The 22,349-nt window shown below is 44.3% G+C and overlaps 1 protein-coding gene across 1 annotated transcript in view; it reads right to left on the bottom strand.

Moving 5' to 3' along the window:
- LOC147976052 (uncharacterized) overlaps positions 1-19,749 on the bottom strand; it is a 43,530-nt gene extending 23,781 nt beyond the window's left edge. Inside the window, exons 1-2 of the mRNA XM_087520703.1 lie at positions 19,729-19,749; positions 19,219-19,675 (exon numbers count right to left, since the gene is read on the bottom strand). Of these exons, the coding sequence (XP_087376829.1) occupies positions 19,219-19,675; positions 19,729-19,749 (478 nt within the window). The remainder of the gene's footprint in view (positions 1-19,218; positions 19,676-19,728) is intronic.
- Between the last annotated feature and the right edge of the window lie 2,600 nt (positions 19,750-22,349).

The raw sequence follows: 22,349 nt of genomic DNA, 5'->3' as shown, positions 1-22,349 counted from the left end.
ATCTGCCAAGAACTAAAATTGGGAAAAGGCTAGATTTTTATTTGGTCAAGTAGTCCAATCACCCCCCCCCTCTAGACATACTTTCGATCCTACAAGTGGTATCAGAGCTTTGGTCTCCATTTGCTTTGATTTCCATAGCTTTTGGCAGTCATAGCCTTGGTTTCACAACCTAGGAGAGTATGACGTCTAGCGAGGGAAATTATCACCGCAGAGGTCCTTACTCTGATGGCACTAATTTTGCTAGTTGGAAGCATAAGATGAAAATGCATATTCTTGGACATAACCCCGCCGTTTGGGCTATTGTGTGTATTGGCTTGCAAGGTGAATTCTTTGACGGGAAAGAACCGAACCGTGAAGCCACCGCGGAAGAGTTGAAAATGCTGCAATACAACGCTCAAGCTTGTGATATCCTCTTCAACGGATTGTGCCCCGAAAAATTCAACAAAATCAGCCGTCTTGAGAATGCAAAGGAAATTTGGGATACTTTGATAGATATGCACGAAGGTACCGACTCCGTCAAGGAATACAAATTCGATGTGCTTCAAGGTCAACTTGACAAGTTCAAAATGAAGGATGGTGAAGGTGTTGCTGAAATGTACTCTAGGCTTGCTCGTATCACAAATGAGATTGCCGGCTTAGGGAGTGAAGAGATGACCGGTAGATTCATCATCAAGAAGATCCTAAGAGCCTTGGATGGAAAATATGATACCGTGTGCACATTGATCCAAATGATGCCAAATTACAAAGATCTGAAGCCAACGGAAGTCATCGGAAGAATTGTTGCTCATGAGATGTCACTCAAGGATAAAGAGGAACTTCACAACAAATCAAGTGGTGCTTACAAAGCCTCATGTGAAGCCCCCACATCATCGAGTGAGAAACAAACCCTCAATGAAGAATTGAGCTTAATGGTGAAGTGTAGGATCTAGAAGTAGATGTGTCTAGAGGGGGGGATTAGACACTTAATGCTAAAGTTGCAATTTTTAAGCTTTTTGGTTTAAGTGGAGTTTAGGCACAATTTCAACACACACAATACATATCAAGCAAGCATGCAAAGAGTATATGAGCAGCGGAACGTAAAGCATGCAACTTGCAAGAATGTAAAGGGAAGGGTTTGGAGAGATCAAACGCAATTTGAGACACGGATGTTTTTCCCGTGGTTCGGATAGGTGGTGCTATCCTACATCCACGTTGATGGAGACTTCAACCCACAAAGGGTAACGGTTGCGCGAGTCCACACAGGGCTCCACCCACAAAAGGGTAACGGTTGCGAGAGTCCACACAGGGCTCCACCCACGAAGGGTCCACGAAGAAGCAACCACCCACAAAGGGTCCACCAAGAAGCAACCTTGTCTATCCCACCATGGCCATCGCCCACACAGGACTTGCCTCACTAGCGGTAGATCTTCACGAAGTAGGCGATCTCCTTGCCCTTACAAACTCCTTGGTTCAACTCCACAATCTTGTCGGAGGCTCCCAAGTGACACCTAGACAATCTAGGAGACACCACTCTCCAAGAAGTAACAAATGGTGTGTAGGTAATGAACTCCTTGCTCTTGTGCTTCAAATGATAGTCTCCCCAACACTCAACTCTCTCTCATAGGATTTGGATTTGGTGGAAAGAAGATTTGAGTGGAAAGCAACTTGGGAAGGCTAGAGATCAAGATTCATATGGTAGGAATGGAATATCTTGGTCTCAACACATGAGTAGGTGGTTCTCTCTCAGAACATATGAGTTGGAATGGTGTATGCGTTCTGATGGCTCTCTCATCGAATGAAGAGGAGGTGGAGGGGTATATATAGCCTCCACACAAAATCCAACCGTTACACGGTTTTCCAATCTCGGTGGGACCGAATCAACAAACTCGGTCGGACCGAAAATGTAAACCTAGTGACCGTTAGAGATTTTTGGTGGGACTGACATGCAACTCGGTAGGACCGATATGGTTAGGGTTTGGGCATAATGTAATCTCGGTGTGACCGATTACTCAAACTCGGTGAGACCGAATTTGGTAATTAGCTAACCAGAGAGTTGGTCAGGCAAACTCGGTGGGACCGATTTGCTCTTTCGGTGAGACCGAAAAGTTACAAAGGGAAACACTGAATTTACATTGCAATCTCGGTGGGACCGATTGCATATCTCGGTGGGACCGAGAATATTGCAATAGGTAACAGAGAGTTTGCAATCCCATCTCGGTGAGACCGAGATCCCATCGGTGAGACCGAACTGATTAGGGTTTGGCAGTGGCTTATGACAAGTGAAACAAGGTGGCGCCGGATAGGAAGAATCGGTAGGACCGAGTTTGGCTTAGGGTTTAGGTCATATGTGGATATGGGAAAGTAGTTGAGGGTTTTGGAGCATATCACTAAGCACATGAAGCAAGAGGCTCATTAAGCAACACCTCATCCCTCCTTGATAGTATTGGCTTTTCCTAAAGACTCAATGTGATCTTGGATCACTAAAATGTAAAATGATGAGTCTTGAGCTTGAAGATTTAGCCAATCCTTTGTCCTTAGCATCTTGAAGGAGTTCCCACAACCTTTAGTCCACGCCACTCCATTGTTGAACTTATCTGAAACATGCTAGATCGAAATGTTAGTCCAACAAGAGATATGTTGTCATCAATTATCAAAACCACCTAGGGAGCACTTGTGCTTTCAATCTCCCCCTTTTTGGTAATTGATGGCAACATACATCAAAGCTTTAGATAAAGATATAAAGAACAGCAAGTAAAGCTTTGGAAGGACATGTAACAAGCATAGGCTCCCCCTACATGTATGCACTCATGTAAATATGAAATAGAGACATGTGAGAGCATAACCATGACAGAGTAGGCAATGTGTTACATGCATCTTGGCCATATGCATCAGAGCAAAAGATTATCAAGGAAAATACCTTCATGCTCATGAGTCCTTCTTGCAAACAGTATGTACATAAGCAAAAACTCCTCATACTCATGATTTTGATGCATATACTTACCTTGTGGTCTTGAGTTGGCTTAGGATGGAATGAACCTGCACAAACAAGGTTAGATAACACAGGTACGTCCACTAGCCAGAGCAAACAAAAGAAACCACAAGAATACCAAGACTGGGATGACATGTAGAGAGTGAGTACAAGGTACCACATTGAATTCAACATGTCCCCAAGAATAAAGATATGCGATGAATTTGACTGATTTCTTTCCCTTAGGTGTCTTGCTCCCCCTGAATCTTACATGGGATATTGGGAGAAGATAGGAAACAGAAAATCAGAGCTGAAAGATATGAATAGAACTTAATTCAAATGAGTTCATATGAACATGTCTTTCCCCCAAAAAGACATGTGTCATCTCTCCTCTTGAACATCAAGCATCTGGGATCCTTGAGTATTCTCTCCCCCTTGGAGATTTCTTTCTCCCCCTTAATATATGGGATCCTTGAGTATTCTCTCCCCCTTAGTACTTTCTCTCCTTTGTAGGTGATAATCTTTTGATGTGATCCCTCTCTCCCTGATGATAAGCTTTGATGTGATCTCTCTCTCCCCCTTTGACATCAATTTCCAAGAAGGTTTTTCCTGGAATCCGTCGAATAGGTTTGGTCCTTGAGATTCAGTACAAAGCAGGGAATAAAACTGTGATGCTTGTAGAGGACAAGATTCATTGAGTGGAGCTGGACCAGAAGAAATATAGAATATGTGGCAAACTGTTTTTCCTGTTGCGAAATCGGTGGCACCGAGTGGCATGTTTCGGTAGTACCGAAGGGATTCGGTTGGACCGAAAATGGCAATTCGGTGAAACCGAGTTCATCACAGAGAAAAACACTTGTCACCTCAGCTCACTAGTCAAGTAAGATCTCACGAAGATTTGTAATGAATTAGCTGAGAGATTTGCAAGGAATTTGATGCAGAAATATGCAGAACAAAAATCAAAAAGAAAAGAGTGAAAGTTTCTAGATGAAGTTTTTTTTTGTTTGAAAAAGAAGGAAACAAATATGCAAGGGACAAATGCAATAACTCAGAAAAGAACACAAGAGAATTTCATCTAGAATTGGGCGGTGACATAGTCACCTATGTTAGAGTATATTGACTTAGGAGTCAAGTGAGGACACTTGATCGTAGGTCATACTCATCGTTTTAAGCTCAAAATTGGGTTACCATTTTTCGTTTAAACATCTTGATGTATTCTCACCTTGTTAAGTTGCTTTGACTCATGTCTTGGAGTAAAGCTTCTCTAAGATGGAATAACATACCTTGGGTGGTGGTGTGGTTCTTGCTCATGTAGTTGAACTTGTGTGGGTGCTCAAGGTTGATGTAGCTCATCAAGAGTTGGGAGCACCACTTGGAGTTTGAGTTCATCTACCTACATGGGTTAGTTCTTGCAAGGAAGAGCACTTGTGTATCCAAAAATGACAATCATGAAGCTTAACATAGAATTTGTCAAAGGATATGTTTGAATGGGTTTGTGCTTCCTTGTCTTCAACCACTATTGTTTAGAGTCTTGGTCTTGTAGAGATTGCTCAAGATGTGAGTGAGTCGCAATCTCATGGAATTAGATTCAACCAAGCACCTACATGGGTTAGGCAACATGCAAGGTGCAAATATATCCAAGACATAAGATAGTTATCATAAGAGATATATCATGGATTAGTCATAAGCTCATGTCTTGCATGTATCCAATGGAGTTTCTACTCCAAGTTCGAATCATCAATGATGTTCAATTCTCCTCTCAACCTGCAAAACACTTTCTCATCAAGTGGTTTAGTGAATATATCCGCTAATTGCTTGTCGGTGCGAACATGCTTAAGATTGATGTCACCCTTAGCAACATGATCTCGAATGAAATGATGACGAACTTCAATATGCTTAGTTCGAGAATGTTGTACAGGATTATGACCAATTTTGATAGCACTTTCATTGTCACAAAGCAGTGGAACATGTTTCACATAAATCCCATAATCTTTAAGAGTTTGGGTCATCCAAAGTAATTGAGCACAACATGAACTAGCGGCAATGTATTCCGCTTCGGCGGTGGATAAGGATACCGAGTTTTGTTTCTTGGAAGACCAAGACACAAGAGATCTACCAAGAAATTGACAAGTACCCGAAGTGGACTTTCTATCAACCTTGTCTCCGGCATAATCCGAGTCAGAATAGCCAACAAGATCAAAAGAAGACCTCTTAGGATACCAAATGCCAAAATTTGGTGTATGGATTAAATATCTCACTATCCTTTTCACAGCCTTAAGATGACAATCTTTAGGAGCAGCTTGATATCGTGCACACATGCACACACTTAGCATAATATCGGGACGTGAAGCACATAGGTATAACAATGAACCAATCATAGAGCGATAAACCTTTTGATCAACCGGTTCACCATCTTTGGTTAAATCATTATGTTCACTAGTAGGCATGGGTGTAGACATACCTTTGTATTCTTGCATATTGAACTTCTTGAATAAGTCCTTGGTGTACTTTGTTTGAGAGACAAATGTACCTTCCTTAGTTTGCTTGATTTGCAACCCGAGAAAGAATTTGAGTTCACTCATCATAGACATCTCAAACTTCTCTGACATTAGCTTTCCAAACTTTTCACTAAAGAGAGGGTTAGTTGAACCAAATATGATATCATCAACATAAATTTGGCATACAAATAGTTCTCCATTAACCCTTTTAGTAAAAAGAGTAGAATCAATTTTACCAATTTCAAAACCACTTGTAGTAAGGAACTTGGTCAAGCATTTATACCATGCTCTAGGAGCTTGTTTAAGACCATAAAGAGCTTTGTTAAGTTTGTAAACATGATTTGGTTTCTTAGGATTGATAAAGCCGGGAGGTTGTTTGACATAAACTTCCTCCTCTATTTCACCATTTAGAAAAGCACTTTTAATGTCCATTTGGTACAAGGTGATATTATGGTGATTAGCATAGGCAAGTAAGATGCGAATGGACTCAAGTCTAGCAACGGGAGCATACGTCTCACCATAGTCCATACCTTCGACTTGTGTGTACCCTTGGGCGACGATACGTGCTTTGTTGCAAACCACTTGTCCATCTTCATCTTGCTTGTTGCGGAACACCCATTTGATACCAATGATGTTGTGGTTGTTGTCGGGCTTCTCGACCAATGTCCAAACTTGGTTTCTCTCAAAATTATGTAGCTCTTCATGCATAGCGTTTATCCAATCCGGATCTTCCAATGCTTCTTCAACCTTCATAGGTTCAATGCTAGAGATGAATGAATAGTTTTCACAAAAGTTAGCTAAACGAGTTTTTGAGCGAGTGATTCTCCCGGTTTGTATATCATTGAGGATTTGCTCGATGGGATGATCTTTGGCAATTCTTGCTCGAACTCGTGAGAGCTTTTGCTTGGGTCTTCGTTGAACATCTTCTTCATCTTGTTCTTCTTCTTGGCCTTCTTCATTGTTGACGTCGTCGTTCTCTTGTCGTGGTGGAGAAGGAGGTTGTTGATGTTCATCTTGACGTACTTCCTCGTTTTCTTCATCTTGGTGTGTCCCACTTGTGGATGCTTCCGTGTCGATTCTTGGTTCACCTTGTCGTGAAGTAGAAGCTTCCACTTGGACGGATGAAGTACTCTCCTTCACCTCCGTTGGACGAATTTTGCCAATGGACAAGTCTTGAATTGCTTCTGAAGGGTCTTTGTCTCCTACATCAATTGGCAATTGCTCTACTTGCGAGCCATTAGATTCATCAAACTTCACATCTACCGTCTCTTCAACCTTTCGGATGAAATTGTTGTAGACACGGTAAGTGTGAGAGTTTGAGCCATAACCAAGTAGAAAACCTTCATCAGATTTAGGAGCAAACTTTGAACGACGATGCTTATCAAGAATGTAGCACTTTGAGCCGAATACTCGAAAGTATCCAACTTGGGGTTTGTTACCGGTGAGAAGCTCGTATGCCGTCTTGCCGAGTAGCTTGTGAAGATATAAGCGATTTGTTGCGTGACAAGCTGTCTCAACCGCTTCTGCCCAAAAGTGCTTTGGCATCTTGTATTCATCAAGCATCGTTCTTGCCATTTCGATGAGCGTCCGGTTCTTCCTCTCAACAACTCCATTTTGTTGAGGTGTGTACGTAGCCGAGAACTCGTGTGAAATCCCTTCTTCGTCAAGAAAGGTGTCCACATTTGCGTTCTTGAACTCCGTTCCGTTGTCACTCCGAACCTTCTTGATCTTCACATCAAACTGATTTTGGGCCTTCCTAGCGAAGTTTCTGAAGACCTTCTGGACCTGCGACTTGTCATTAAGAAAGAACACCCACGTAAATCTTGAAAAATCATCAACTATAACTAGACCAAAGGAATTTCCACCGAGACTCTTGTAGGCGTTGGGACCAAAAAGATCCATGTGAAGTAGCTCGAGTGGCCTCCTTGTGGTCATGATGTTCTTCACGGGATGTCTTCCTCCAACCTGTTTACCTGCTTGACAAGCACTTCAAAGTCTATCCTTATCAAATATGACATTGTTGACTCCAAGGATATGATTTCCTTTAATAAGCTTGTCAAGGTTTCTCATGCCAACGTGACCTAGTCGTCTATGCCACAACCAACCTTTTGAGGATTTAGCAACAAAGCAAGTTTTAGGTTGTGCCTTTTTAGAGAAATCGACAATGTAAAGATCACCTCTACGCATACCCGTAAAGACCATTTTATGATTGTCTCGACGAAATACTTGGCAATCTACCTCAGTAAATAGGACATTCAAACCGAAATCAGCAAGTCTAGATACTGAAAGTAAGTTGTAGCCAAGAGATTCAACGAGCATGACATTTTGAATGGAACTATCATGTGAGATGGCCACCTTACCAAGGCCAACCACTTTACCCTTGGAATTATCACCAAAGGTGACATATTTTCGAGGGCCGTCATTTTCAGCAAGCTCACGAAACATCTCTTCATCTCCGGTCATATGATCAGTACATCCACTATCACGAACCCATTCCTTTCCTCCTGATTCATATCCCCGAAGATTTTCCATAAGACCAAAATGTCTCATTGCATCATCAAGATCGAAGTCACTATCATCATCATCATAATATTCATGTTCATCATGATCTTGTGACTCATCATTTCCTAGAGAGTGGTCACTTTTATGAATTCTTATAGCTTTGAATATGATATCATTAATGATTCCAACATCTCCTTTAGCATGCTTAAGATTGGTAAGTTCAAATAGAAAATTACCAAAACTAGGATCACTAGAATTCATCTTACTCAAGGCAATAGATTTATGGAAAATTTCATCCAAAGTTTTCAAGGAATGATCGGGAAATTGTTCCTCAAGAAATTTCCATATAGTATAGGCACAATTTTGAGTAGGCAAACTAGCAATCAAGTTTTTGGGCAATCCTCTAATGATGAGCTCAATAGTTCTAAGATTGCGAATCATGTCAATATCTTCATCTAGGGTAGGATGCAAAGGATCAATATGAAGCGCACAAGGGCTAGCAATATACTTGTTCAAACGATATTGATTGAAGATTACAAGCATCTCATTTTTCCACTCATGAAAATACTTTCCATCAAGAATAGGCACTCTATGTCTAAGACTCCCTAGAGTAGACACATCCATCTTCCTCCAATGGTGATTAAACCAAGGCAATGGAGACCAATGCTCTGATACCACTTGTAGGATCTAGAAGTAGATGTGTCTAGAGGGGGGGATTAGACACTTAATGCTAAAGTTGCAATTTTTAAGCTTTTTGGTTTAAGTGGAGTTTAGGCACAATTTCAACACACACAATACATATCAAGCAAGCATGCAAAGAGTATATGAGCAGCGGAACGTAAAGCATGCAACTTGCAAGAATGTAAAGGGAAGGGTTTGGAGAGATCAAACGCAATTTGAGACACGGATGTTTTTCCCGTGGTTCGGATAGGTGGTGCTATCCTACATCCACGTTGATGGAGACTTCAACCCACAAAGGGTAACGGTTGCGCGAGTCCACACAGGGCTCCACCCAAAAAAGGGTAACGGTTGCGAGAGTCCACACAGGGCTCCACCCACGAAGGGTCCACGAAGAAGCAACCACCCACAAAGGGTCCACCAAGAAGCAACCTTGTCTATCCCACCATGGCCATCGCCCACACAGGACTTGCCTCACTAGCGGTAGATCTTCATGAAGTAGGCGATCTCCTTGCCCTTACAAACTCCTTGGTTCAACTCCACAATCTTGTCGGAGGCTCCCAAGTGACACCTAGCCAATCTAGGAGACACCACTCTCCAAGAAGTAACAAATGGTGTGTAGGTAATGAACTCCTTGCTCTTGTGCTTCAAATGATAGTCTCCCCAACACTCAACTCTCTCTCATAGGATTTGTATTTGGTGGAAAGAAGATTTGAGTGGAAAGCAACTTGGGAAGGCTAGAGATCAAGATTCATATGGTAGGAATGGAATATCTTGGTCTCAACACATGAGTAGGTGGTTCTCTCTCAGAACATATGAGTTGGAATGGTGTATGCGTTCTGATGGCTCTCTCATCGAATGAAGAGGAGGTGGAGGGGTATATATAGCCTCCACACAAAATCCAACCGTTACACGGTTTTCCAATCTCGGTGGGACCGAATCAACAAACTCGGTCGGACCGAAAATGTAAACCTAGTGACCGTTAGAGATTTTCGGTGGGACTGACATGCAACTCGGTAGGACCGATATGGTTAGGGTTTGGGCATAACATAATCTCGGCGAGACCGATTACACAAACTCGGTGAGACCGAATTTGGTAATTAGCTAACCAGAGAGTTGGTCAGGCAAACTCGGTGGGACCGATTTGCTCTTTCGGTGAGACCGAAAAGTTACAAAGGGAAACACTGAATTTACATTGCAATCTCGGTGGGACCGATTGCATATCTAGGTGGGACCGAGAATATTGCAATAGGTAACAGAGAGTTTGCAATCCCATCTCGGTGAGACCGAGATCCCATCGGTGAGACCGAACTGATTAGGGTTTGGCAGTGGCTTATGACAAGTGAAACAAGGTGGCGCCGGATAGGAAGAATCGGTAGGACCGAGTTTGGCTTAGGGTTTAGGTCATATGTGGATATGGGAAAGTAGTTGAGGGTTTTGGAGCATATCACTAAGCACATGAAGCAAGAGGCTCATTAAGCAATACCTCATCCCTCCTTGATAGTATTGGCTTTTCCTAAAGACTCAATGTGATCTTGGATCACTAAAATGTAAAATGATGAGTCTTGAGCTTGAAGCTTTAGCCAATCCTTTGTCCTTAGCATCTTGAAGGAGTTCCCACAACCTTTAGTCCATGCCACTCCATTGTTGAACTTATCTGAAACATGCTAGATCGAAATGTTAGTCCAACAAGAGATATGTTGTCATCAATTATCAAAACCACCTAGGGAGCACTTGTGCTTTCATGAAGAACTTCAACTAGTTCTACAAGAGTAGAAGCAAAGAGAGAAGCTCCAAGTCAAGGTCCTACAATGACAAAAGATGTTTTAATCAAGAGCGAAACTGCTACAATTGTGGAAGGCCCGAACACTATTCCAATGAGTGTATGGCCCCCTACAAGAGAAGAGAAGATTCTCCCAAGAGAAGAAGTAGAAGAGAAGAATCACCATCTAGAGAAAGAAGGAGTAGAGATGAACGTTATGAACGAAGACCCTCACAGAGAAGCAAGGATTCGAAAAGAAAGGACAAGTCATCAAGGAGCTACACAAAGCGAAGACATCAAGCTCATGTTGGTGAATGGGTATCCGGCTCCGACTCCGACAACCACTCCAAGAGAAGCTATCACTCCGACTCCGAATATACTCAAGATGAAGGTGTTGCCGGTCTAGCACTTGTGACAACCAACTCCTACGACATATTTGACTCACCAAATGAAGGAGTTGGAATATGCTTCATGGCTAAAGGCCCAAAGGTATCACACCCCGAGTATGTTGATTTGAATAGTGATGAAGATGACTTGTTAGGTGATGATGATTTACTTGTTGACAACTCTAGTGATGAATACTGTGATGAAACGTCAATTAATCATGCTAATCAAGATAAAATGAATGACAATGATAAGGAGAAGATTGAGTCTCTAACTAAAGAACTAAACACTCTTAAGTTAGCTCATGAAACTATCTTAGGAGATCATCGAGAACTTTTAAGGACTCATGAGAAATTACGCTTTGAAAAGCTCAACCTTGAGCAAGAGCATGAGTTCTTAAAAGCAATCAATGATGATCTTCATAAGAAAATTTCTTCTTACATTGCCAAGCGTTTACTCTTATCCACTTACATGCCTTAAGTCAAGTCTAGTAACAAGAACAAGAAAGATTCTTCCTCTAGTAGTAACAATAATCATGCTAAATCCAATATTGTTGCTTCTAGTAGTTCTCTTGGTTCCACTAATGATTCTCTTAGCCAAGTTACACTTGAGCAAGAAAATAGCTTATTGAAGGGAATTATAGAGAAAGGTGTTTACAAGAGCCTTGCCGGAAGTAAGCAATTCGAGGAAATTGTACGCAAGCAAGGAAGGCACCGGAAGAATCAAGGTGTTGGTTTTGAACGAAAGTTCAATGCCAATCGAGTTGAGTGGGAAGAAGATCAATACCCCAAGATGAAGTTTGTTCCTCAACAAGAGAAGTATGATCCTACTTCTTTCAAAGGGACACAAGCTCAAGATGATCTTCCACCACAGGACCACAAGCAAAAAGGCAAGGACAAACTTCAAGAGGAAATTTATGCATTTGAAGAAGCTCCTAAGGCCTTGGTCAAGTGGGTTCCCAAGACTACTTCAAGTTCCACTTCATCTAGTACAACTACAACACCGAGGATTCCCATCAAGATGGTGTGGATCCCGAAGGAGAAGAACTAGAGAGTTCTTGAGGGTGACTCCGCCAACATACTTCACTCTTATCATCTTGGCAAGAACAAGTGCAATCAACTTCCACATCTTGCACTAGTTCAAGGAGTCACAAACCCTCTTGTTGGTAAGACAAGGGACAAGGTAACCTAAAAGCTTTCATAGACATCATCTTGTGTGTGCATCACTTTATGTCTATGTATATCCTTGTTTGTTCCTTGTGGGACTAACCCGTGTAGGTATTGAAAGTGCAACTCACTCCAATGGATAGCTCCAAATGATCTACATCAACATTGAGCATCCACATCTTCAACATCTACATGAAGTCATCATCGACAAAACTCAAGGTTAGTTCATCCCTCTTAGGGGGGATCTCACATCTAGGGGGAGCTTTACTCTAAGAATTGAGCTAAAGCAACTCTAATGGTGTGAACACAACAATGCTTTATGTAAAAGTGGTAACCCCACTTGTGCTTAAACGATGAGTATGACCTATGATCAAATGTTCTCATTTGACTCCTAAGTCAATATACTCATATATAGATGACCTAGTCATCGCAAATTGTGTGATAGATGCTAGAATTGGTTGTGCATGCTTTTCCACATATTTCAAATTGCCATTTTATTGTGTGAGCATGTTGATTGCATATTTTACTCATTCGAGGACATCCACTTGTTGTTTTGATTGATTGGTTTTCTTTTCTTTTGCCAAGTGGATGGACAAGAATGCCTAAGAACCCTCTCTAGGTATCTATGCTTTTCTCGTCTCAAACTCTATTCATGCTACATCACAAAATTTGATCAAGTCAGATTCGAACCACTCTGTGTGAGGAGCACTCGGAGTCCCCGATTCGTCATAGACTTAAACTTCCAAAACTTCTTTGTGCTTTTCGGTCTGACCGATTCCTCCATTTCGGTCATACCGAGATCACTAAGTCGATCTAGGTTTTCAATCTCGATGCAACCGATTTGAACCTTTCGGTCACACCGAGTTTCAGTAACTGCTTGCAGTTATGAATCTCGGTGCCACCGAGTTGTTCCACTCGGTCACACCGACAGGGTCGGGCTATATATACCCACGGGTCATATTTTGGAAAACTTTCCGAACCTCATCGACCCGCGCTTAGCCCGCTCTGCCTCCAGGGTCTCCGGATCGTCTTCCTCGTCGCCAGCCGCCTCCTGCCACTGGTCTCCACCGCCGTCAACGGGAATCATCCCTGCCATTGCCGCCGTAGCGAGTTCATCGCCGAACTAGTGTATGAACTCGATCACTGTGCTATCCCTATCTGATTCCTAGCACATTGTGTTCGCCATGTATCTTTCCATGATTGAGATCATTCTTATCCAGTCAAAACACTCCGTAGTTTAGTCGTGAATTGAAAATTTAGGGTTAGGTTTCCGTCGAAACCATCTCGGACCCACCGAGTTGTGGAACTCGGTACCACCGATTCGGCTCAGGCCATTGCACATGTAATTTTCGGTTTGACCGAGAATTGCAAATCGGTGTGACCGAGTTCAGGACTTTGTGAAACCCTAGCAGTCTCGGTGCCATCGAACTGTGACTCGATCTAACCGAGTTCACTAGTTTAGGTTCCAACAGTTGCTTCGGTATCACCGAGTTTACAAATTGGTTGATCCGAAATGCTTTCTGTGGAAAACTAAAACTAAGTTTTTGACACATTCTTTTGCAAAAACCTCTGTATTTTGTGATGCTCATCCACTCTATCTCATCTATATCTATTCAAAGGGTCTGCTGTCAGTGTTTGCAATATGTCTGATCAGAGTGACAGCCAGAACAGGTCAGAGGAGCAGGTTCACCTGAGTGAGGGCACTAGTCCCACTAGCTGTTCAGATGATGGTAGCAGGAGCACCCCAAGAAACTTACCCAAAGCTACCACCAGGGCCAAAAAGAAGAAGACCTCTGAATCTGAGGATGAAGACTATGTGGCAGTTGAGGATGAGGCCACTTCCAAGAAGAAAGTGGTTAAGAAGGAATATAGCACTGCTGCTGCCACCAAGCCAGGCATGGAGCAAAAGGTTCCTGCAAAGAGAATTCCAATGTCTAAGGCCAGAGCATCTACTCAAATCCCTTTGGGATCTAAACCCAAAGAGGCTGCTGCATAAGGGAAGAAGAGGAAGGAGAGGATCAAAAAGACCACTGCTAGAGTGCTTGGGAGATCCTCAATCATGAGAGATTTTGAAGAGGAAGAGGAAGAAGAGTTTGCTGCACCAGCACCCAAGGCACAAAAGCTGATGGGTGATGCTATAAAGTCAGGGGCTGCAATATCAAAGCCCAAAGAAGCACCCAAAGCAGCCTCCAAGCCCAAGAGTGCACCTAAGAGGAATACCAGGAGTATACCAGCTGCTGAGAAGAATAAGGCCCCAGTGCCTGAAGTTGCTGCTGATGAAGATGATGAAGGACAAGTCCTGAGGAAGCTCAAACCCAAGATTCCAGACCACAATGATGCTCATCCTGTGGCTGAGAACATGAAGATCAGGAGAGACTCGGGACTGAGGAAATGGAGAGAGACAGACCCATATGCTACAAGAAGAAGAACTGTTGTTGATTACAGGTTCCACACAACGGAACAACAAGATTTCTATGAGACAATGCTGCTGGACAAGAAGCCTATAGTGTGTGAAATGAGGTGGGTCGACTGGAAGTATATCAAGGAAAATGAGGAACACTATCCTGGTGTGTTTGACAGCTTCAGTGCTTGTGGAGTTGCGGACTTTGTTGGGCAGAAGCTCACAAAGTGGAATGAGGAGCTCATAATGCAATTCTACTCCATAGCACACTTCTATCCAGATGGCAGGATAGTATGGATGTATGAAGGTACAAGGTACAAGGTACCACTCAACTATTGAGGAATGGGCAAATCTGATCAATGCTCCTAAGGAAGAAGAAGACGGCTTGGATGTCTATGCCAAGAAAAAGATGGATCACAACTCTATGGCAAACATGTACAAGGAGATTCCTAAAGATGATCTTGAGACTCACCAGTTTGGGTCAGTAAAACACTTGCTGTCAGGGATGCCTACAATCAATTGGATCCTTAGGCACACTCTCTTGCCCAAGTCTGGTGATCACAGAATGATCAAAGGCCATGCAATTAACTTGCTACATATATTTGATGTGCCACAGAAGTTCAAGGTCATGAGCCTTATAGTTGAGACTATCAAGAGGACTGCAACAGACCAGAAAAGAAGTTGTGGATATGTCCCACAAATCCAGGAGTTGATAAACTCAAAGATGGGCACAGGCACATACCTGTTGGATAAGGAACACTTGCCTATCTACCCAGACTTTGAGGACAATCAAGTTGTGATGAATGAGAATGAACCATCATCAGTACAAGCTCAAGAGAAAAAGGAGAAAGCAAAGAAAGAGAAGGCTGCCAAGATGCCAACTCAAGAGGAGGCATCTAAGTACTTTTTGAAAAGCAAGCAGGACCAACTTGGTTATTTGATAGCATCAACTCTGAGGATTGAGAAGGGGTTGGCCACCCTGACTCCAAACCAGGAGAGCTTGGAAAGAATCGTGGAAAAAAATTCTATGATTTAGATGTCAAAGTAACTGAGATTCAGTCAGTTGTGGAGCAGCTACAAGATGATATGCAGGAGAGGAAGGGTAGAACAACCACTGATGCATTTGCCAGAGTGCCTCGAGCTCAGAGATCAACTGCAGTGCCAGTAACAGACACCAGAGCCACTTCATCTGCACCAGCTACAGCTTCAGTGCCACCAGCTCCAGCACCTACCCCAGCAGCTCCATCTACTTCGACTGAAGCCTTCGTTCTTGGAGTTCTCCGGACACCACCACCTGAAGACCAAGCCTGAGAGACGTTTTAGTGCTATGCATTTTCTATGAACTTTTTGGTAACTTGTTGCCAAAGGGGGAGAAAAATGTATAGATCATAGGCTTCGAGAGAGAGAGTTTGCTTTTGTTCTCTCTTGTCTTCTTGGTTGAACTTTGTTTGTCTTTTGATTGCTTGAGATTCTATGCTATTATCTGTGAGACATTGATGATCATGTGGTTGATCATAGGCTACACTTATGCTTGTTAGATGATATTATCTTACTTATCCTTATATGATCATTCACTTTGCTTGGTGATGAGTGCATGTATTTAATTCTTATCATTTTGAGCGCTCCACCAAGATGTATGTGACATAGAAGAGTAACCCATGATCCTAACTCATTGTGCATTTGCAGTCCAAAGCGAATCTTAAGATATGCACAAATTTAGGGGGAGCTCTTGCTTTTCACATACTTCTCAAAGCGAAAATATCTTTCACTCTTATTATCATTTGTCGAAGCTTTGATCTATATGTTCTCATCAATTACCAAAAAGGGGGAGATTGAAAGTGCAACTATCCCTGGGTGGTTTTGGTAATTCCTAACAACATATAGCTCATTGAGCTAACATTATTCCAAGATTAATATTTCAGGAAAAGCTCAATGAATGGCATGGCATGGATGAGGAAAGTGGATCCCTCAAAATTCTAAGGACAAAAAGTTTGGCTCAAGCTTGAAGCTCAAGACTCTACATTTTATATTTTAGTGATCCAAGATCACATTGAGTCTATAGGAAAAGCCAATACTATCAAGGAGGGATGAGGTGTTGCTTAATGGCTTGCTTGCTCAAAATGCTTAGTGATATGCTCCAAAATCCTCAACTACTTTCCCACATCCACATATGACCTAAACCAAAAGTCAAACTCGGCCCCACCGATTCTTTCTATCCGGCGCCACCGAGTTTCAAATGTCATAGCCACTGCCACAAACCCTAGGCAAATCGGTCTCACCGATAGGGATCTCGATCTCACCGAGATGGGATTGTAATCTCTCTGTTTCCCTTCGTAACGTTTCGGTCTTACCGAGATGAGCGATCGGTCCCACCGAGATTGCAATGTAAACTCTGTGTTTCCCTTTTGTAACACTTCGGTCTCACCAAGATGAGCGATTCGGTCCCACCGAGTTTGGCAAATTGTGTGTAACGGTTAGATTTTGTGTGGAGGCTATATATACCCCTCCACCCACTCTTCATTCGTGGAGAGAGCCATCAGAACATACCTACACTTCCAATACACATTTTCTGAGAGAGAACCACCTACACTTGTGTTGAGGTCAAGATATTCCATTCCAACCATATGAATCTTGATCTCTAGCCTTCCCCAAGTTGCTTTCCACTAAGATCTTCTTTCCACCAAATCCAAATCCTGTGAGAGAGAGTTGAGTGTTGTGGAGACTATCATTTGAAGCACAAGAGCAAGGAGTTCATCATCAACACACCATTTGTTACTTATTGGAGAGTGGTGTCTCCTAGATTGGCTAGGTGTCACTTGGGAGCCTCCGACAAGATTGTGGAGTTGAACCAAGGAGTTTGTAAGGGCAAGGAGATCGCCTACTTCGTGAAGATCTACCGCTAGTGAGGCAAGTCCTTCGTGGGCGATGGCCGTGATGGAATAGACAAGGTTTCTTCTTCGTGGACCCTTCGTGGGTGGAGCCCTCCGTGGACTCGCGCAACCGTTACCCTCTGTGGGTTGAAGTCTCCATCAACGTGGATGTACGATAGCACCACCTATCGGAACCACGACAAAAACATCCGTGTCTCCAATTGCGTTTGAATCCTCCAAACCCTTCCCTTTACATTCTTGCAAGTTGCATGCTTTACTTTCCGCTGCTCATATACTCTTTTGCATGCTTGCTTGAATTGTGTGGAGATTGCTTGACTTGTGCTAAGATAGCTAAAATCTGCCAAGAACTAAAATTGGGAAAAGGCTAGATTTTTATTTGGTCAAGTAGTCTAATCACCCCCCCTCTAGACATACTTTCGATCCTACAGTGCCCTTGGAGGCGGCGACCGAATCTTTACAGACAAGGTTGGGGCAATCTCCACAACTTAATTGGAGGCTCCCAATGACACCATGAAGTTTCACCACAATGGACTATGGCTCCGCAGTGACCTCAACCGTCTAGGGTGCTCAAACACCCAAGAGTAACAAATCCGCAAGGGATTAGTGGGGGAATCAAATTTCTCTTGGTGGAAGTGTAGATCAGGGCCTTCTCAACCACTCCCGAGCAAATCAACAAGTTTGATTGGCTAGGGAGTGAGATCGGGCGAAAATGGAGCTTGGAGCAACAATGGAGCTTAGGGTTGGAAGAGGTGGTCAACTAGAGGAAGAAGACACCCCTTATATAGATGTGGACAAAATCCAACCGTTATCCACCTAACCAGCCCGCGACATGCGGTACTACTGCCCCTGACCAGCGGTACTACCGTAAGGCCATGCGGTACTTCCGCCCCTGACCAGCGGTACTACCGCAAGGCCATGCGGCACTACCGTGAGGGACCGTGGTACCACCGCAGCAATAGCAGGAGCTAGGGCAGACCTGTAGCACAAGGGCTGAGGGCGGTACTATCGCAGGCGCGGTACTACCGCTCCCCCTTGCGGTACTACTACAAGGCAGGAAACTCCTAGCCCGGGAAGAGCGCGGATGAATAAAAATACATCCGTGCCTACTTCCACTGGAAAACAGACGATGCAAAAATCCGACACAGTACTACCGTTGAGGAGCGGTACTACCGCCTGGCAGCTGAGCCAGGTCGCGCGAGGTACTACCACGCACGGGGTGCGGTACTACCGCGGAGGCGCGGATGTAAAAAATTACATCCGCCCCTACTACCGTGATGAAGCGGCACTTGGCCTGGGGGCCACGGTACTACGGCTCCGGAGGAGCGGTACTACCGTGGGCTCCTGCGGTACTACCGCAGGTGCCTGCGGTACTACCGCTCCAGGGAGCAGTACTACCGCAAGCCCATCATTAGCAACCAGGACAAAGCAAAGAGGATAAACGGAGGATGCTCCAATGCGAATGGGAAAGGAGGAGACAAGGAAGAAAATGTGTACGTGATGATTCCACCCGAACCTTTCCGACACGGACCCCCTCTTAATAGTATGGTTTCCTACGATTCAAATCCACCAAAAAGAAACGTAGAAAAACGCCGTCTTCAATAGTCTTCGAGAGGCACCAAACCATCTTGTGCCTAGCGATGAAACGTCTGGGAAACTTCAAGGCACACGATTAGTCCGCAAAAGCATTGTCATCAATCACCAAAACACCTTAGGGATAAATATGCCCTTACACTTGGGCCTCATACCCAGCTATCCCCGGCCCATCCAGTTGCGGCCTAGAGACTGACAAATCCGGCCCAACTCAGCCCAGAAGCAAATTCAAACGATCGTCTCGAGCCGCCCTGATCCCGATCGTAGAGATCGGTGGCACAGCCGCTGCAGCCGCCGCCGGCTGCGGAGCAGCCACCTTCCGGCACGCTTGCCTCTTCTTCCTAACCTCCGTCCACGAATCCGGACGAATTAAATCGAAAAGTGTAAGGTTCGGAAGACGTAACTTAGGTAGGGGGCCCTTCCAAGGCCTGATCGCCGTCGCCGCCGTTCTCCGGTGAACAACGCGTCTGACCATCTCCTTCCTCTCGCCCGCGTGAAGCCCAACCCTCACCGGATCATCCACCGGCAAGACCTTGTCGACCGTCGTGGCTACCTCGTCTTCGTCATATCCAAAGTGGAAGAACTCACAAATTAGATCTGACGACGTCGGCGACGGCGGTGAGACCGCCTGATCATCTCCGTCACCATCCTCATCATCTTCATTCGATCCGGCCAGCACCCAGAACCGGCCCCCGACACGCGTACAACTCGCAGAAGACAAGGGCGGCACCCCCACGATCGCCGCTCCGGTCGCCCCCGGAGTCGCCCGCGTACCCGCGACCGCTGCACCGATCTTGGGTATAGTAGGCCTCGAAGTGGGATCCACGATCTCAATTGTAACTTCCGTACTCAACTCCTGCACACAATGAAGAAACCATACCTCAAAAACATCAATCGTGAGACACGTACCTTCGACCAGTTGCTCCCCATCTACCAGATGCCGGCCGACGAGGAAGTCTCCCTCGAGATCAGCCACCACCATCCACCTTGACGGTGAATAGGAGTACACCCGACCCTCTCGCCGCTGGCCGGGTGCCCTGGTGTCCTCAAATCGGACGCTCTGTAACGCCCTCGATGCGGCTATAGCTCCCACGTGTCGAGGCACGACTTAGAGATATAACCGCATTGAAAGCAACGTCGCAAGTTAGGCAATCATCACAACATCCCATGCAATACATAATAAAAGGGGGAAGAACATACTTGGCTTACACTCGCCACGTCACATCAAAATACATAAATAACATCCATCATTCAAACACTCATGGCCCGACTACGGCGCCAAAATAGAAAAGAACCCAACATGCGACAAGGCCCTGAATCGAACCCCAACTAGGCACCACTACTGATCATCAGGAAAAGACACGTAGTATCGCTGAGAGTCTTCGTCGAACTCCCACTTGAGCTCGTAATCGTCACCTGGAGTGGAATCACCTGGACCTGCATCTGGAGTTATAGTATCTGTGAGCCACAGGGACTCAGCAATCTCGCACCCTCGCGATCAAGACTATTTAAGCTTATAGGAAGGGTAAGACAATATATATGTGGAGCTGCAGCAAGCGACTAGCATATGTGGTGGCTAACTTATACGCACCAGAGAGCGAGAAGAGGGGGCAAGCGCGAGCGAGAATCTAGAGGAACAACCTGCGCAAACATTACTCCAACACCGTGTCCACTTCCCGGACTCCGCCGAGAAGAGGCCATCACGGTAACACACTCAGTTGATTCATTTTAATTAATTAAGGTTCAAGTTATCTACAACCGGACATTAACAAATTCCCATCTGCCCATAACCGCGGGCATGGCTTTCGAAAGTTCAATCCCTGCAGGGGAGTCCCAACTTAGCCCATGACAAGCTCTCACGGTCAACGAAGGAATAGACCTCCTCCCAAGACGTTCCGATCAGACTCGGTATCTCGGTAATTCAAGACACTTCGACAGGTTAAAACAAATCCAGCAACACCGCCCGAATGTGCCGACAAATCCCGATAGGAGCTGCACATATCTCTTTCCCAGGGCACACTCAGATGAACACTACCTACAACTAAAACCAACCCTCAAGTTGCCCCGAGGTGGCGCTGCAAGTGACTCTATTTGGACCAACACTCAGAGGAGCACTGGCCCGGGGGGTTTAAAATAAGATGACCCGCGGGCTCCAGAAACCCGAGGGAAAAAGAGGCTAGGTGGCAAATGGTAAGACCAAGGTTGGGCATTGCCGGAAAAGCTTTAATCAAGGCGAACTATCAAGGGGTTCCCATTATAACCCAACCGCGTAAGGAACGCAAAATCCGGGAACATAACACCGATATGACGGAAACTAGGGCGGCAAGAGTGGAACAAAACACTAGGCGAGAGGCCGAGCCTTCCACCCTTTACCAAGTATATAGATGCATTAAGATAACATAGCAATATAATGATATCCCAACAAGTAAATAAAATATGTTCCAACAAGGAACGGCCTCCAATCTTCACCTGCAACTAGCAACGCTATAAGAGGGGCTGAGCAAAGCGGTAACATAGCCAATCAATGGTTTGCTAGGACATGGTGGGTTAGAGTTTCAACATGGCAATTGGGAGGCTGACAAGCAAAAGGTAGGCATCGTAGCATTGGCATAGCAAAGAGCGAGCAAACTAGCATAGCGAAGATAGTAGTGATTTCGAGGGTGTGATCATCTTGCCTGCACAGTTGTCAGAGTTGACTGGATCCTCACAAGCAAACTCAACGGGCTCCTCGGTAGCAAACTCGTCTCCCGGCTCTACCCAAACAAGACAAATAAGCAACAAGGATACAATCAACCACGTGCAAGACCAAGCAATATTATGAAATGATGACATGCTATGCGGGATGCGATGCGGGATGCAAAATGCAAGATATGACAGGAAATACATGAACCTGGCCTCAACTTGGAATTCCAAGGGTGCCACTGGAAAGATGAGATGAAATCGCTTGAAAACGATATGAAGATTATCGGAATCAGAGTTATGGTTTGGAAATGGCAAGCGTTTTAAGAATGACACCGGTCTGCGATTTACAGCAAGTAGGCATCTAAATGCAATAAGATGAATATGCTACAACCACCAAACATGACAAAAAAATACATGGCAGGGATGCACACAAGATGCTTAACAAAATACTAGCACTGAGCTACGGCCAACTCATCCATTATGAGGTTCAAACAAGCATGGCAAAAACGCAAATGCAAAACAGATTCCAGACTTAGTGAAATTAACACTTGTCTGAAATTTCAGATCACGAAGCCCTCTTTGGAGCAGCAAAACAACATGATACATGACCTGATTAAGACAATTAAGAACATGTCATGGAGCTACTCAACAAGCTTAAAAAAAGTCCCTAAGTGACCTGGGGTCAAAAGGGATCACAAAATATACTAACGGGCACATGAACATAGCAAAAACATAATCAGTTTTCAGACAGTGAAAACTGAGACATGCTGAAATATAACTCACGAAGGCATGTAAACGAGCTCGATGCACTCACCACGGTGCAAGTCATGGCAAGGCAAGCATACATC

Source organism: Triticum urartu, chromosome 4A (assembly GCF_056163025.1).
Source record: "Triticum urartu cultivar PI428250 chromosome 4A, HENAU_Tu73, whole genome shotgun sequence".
Taxonomy (NCBI): domain Eukaryota; kingdom Viridiplantae; phylum Streptophyta; class Magnoliopsida; order Poales; family Poaceae; genus Triticum; species Triticum urartu.
The sequence above is the reverse complement of the archived record's forward strand: the minus strand, read 5'-3'. Positions and strand labels throughout refer to the sequence as shown.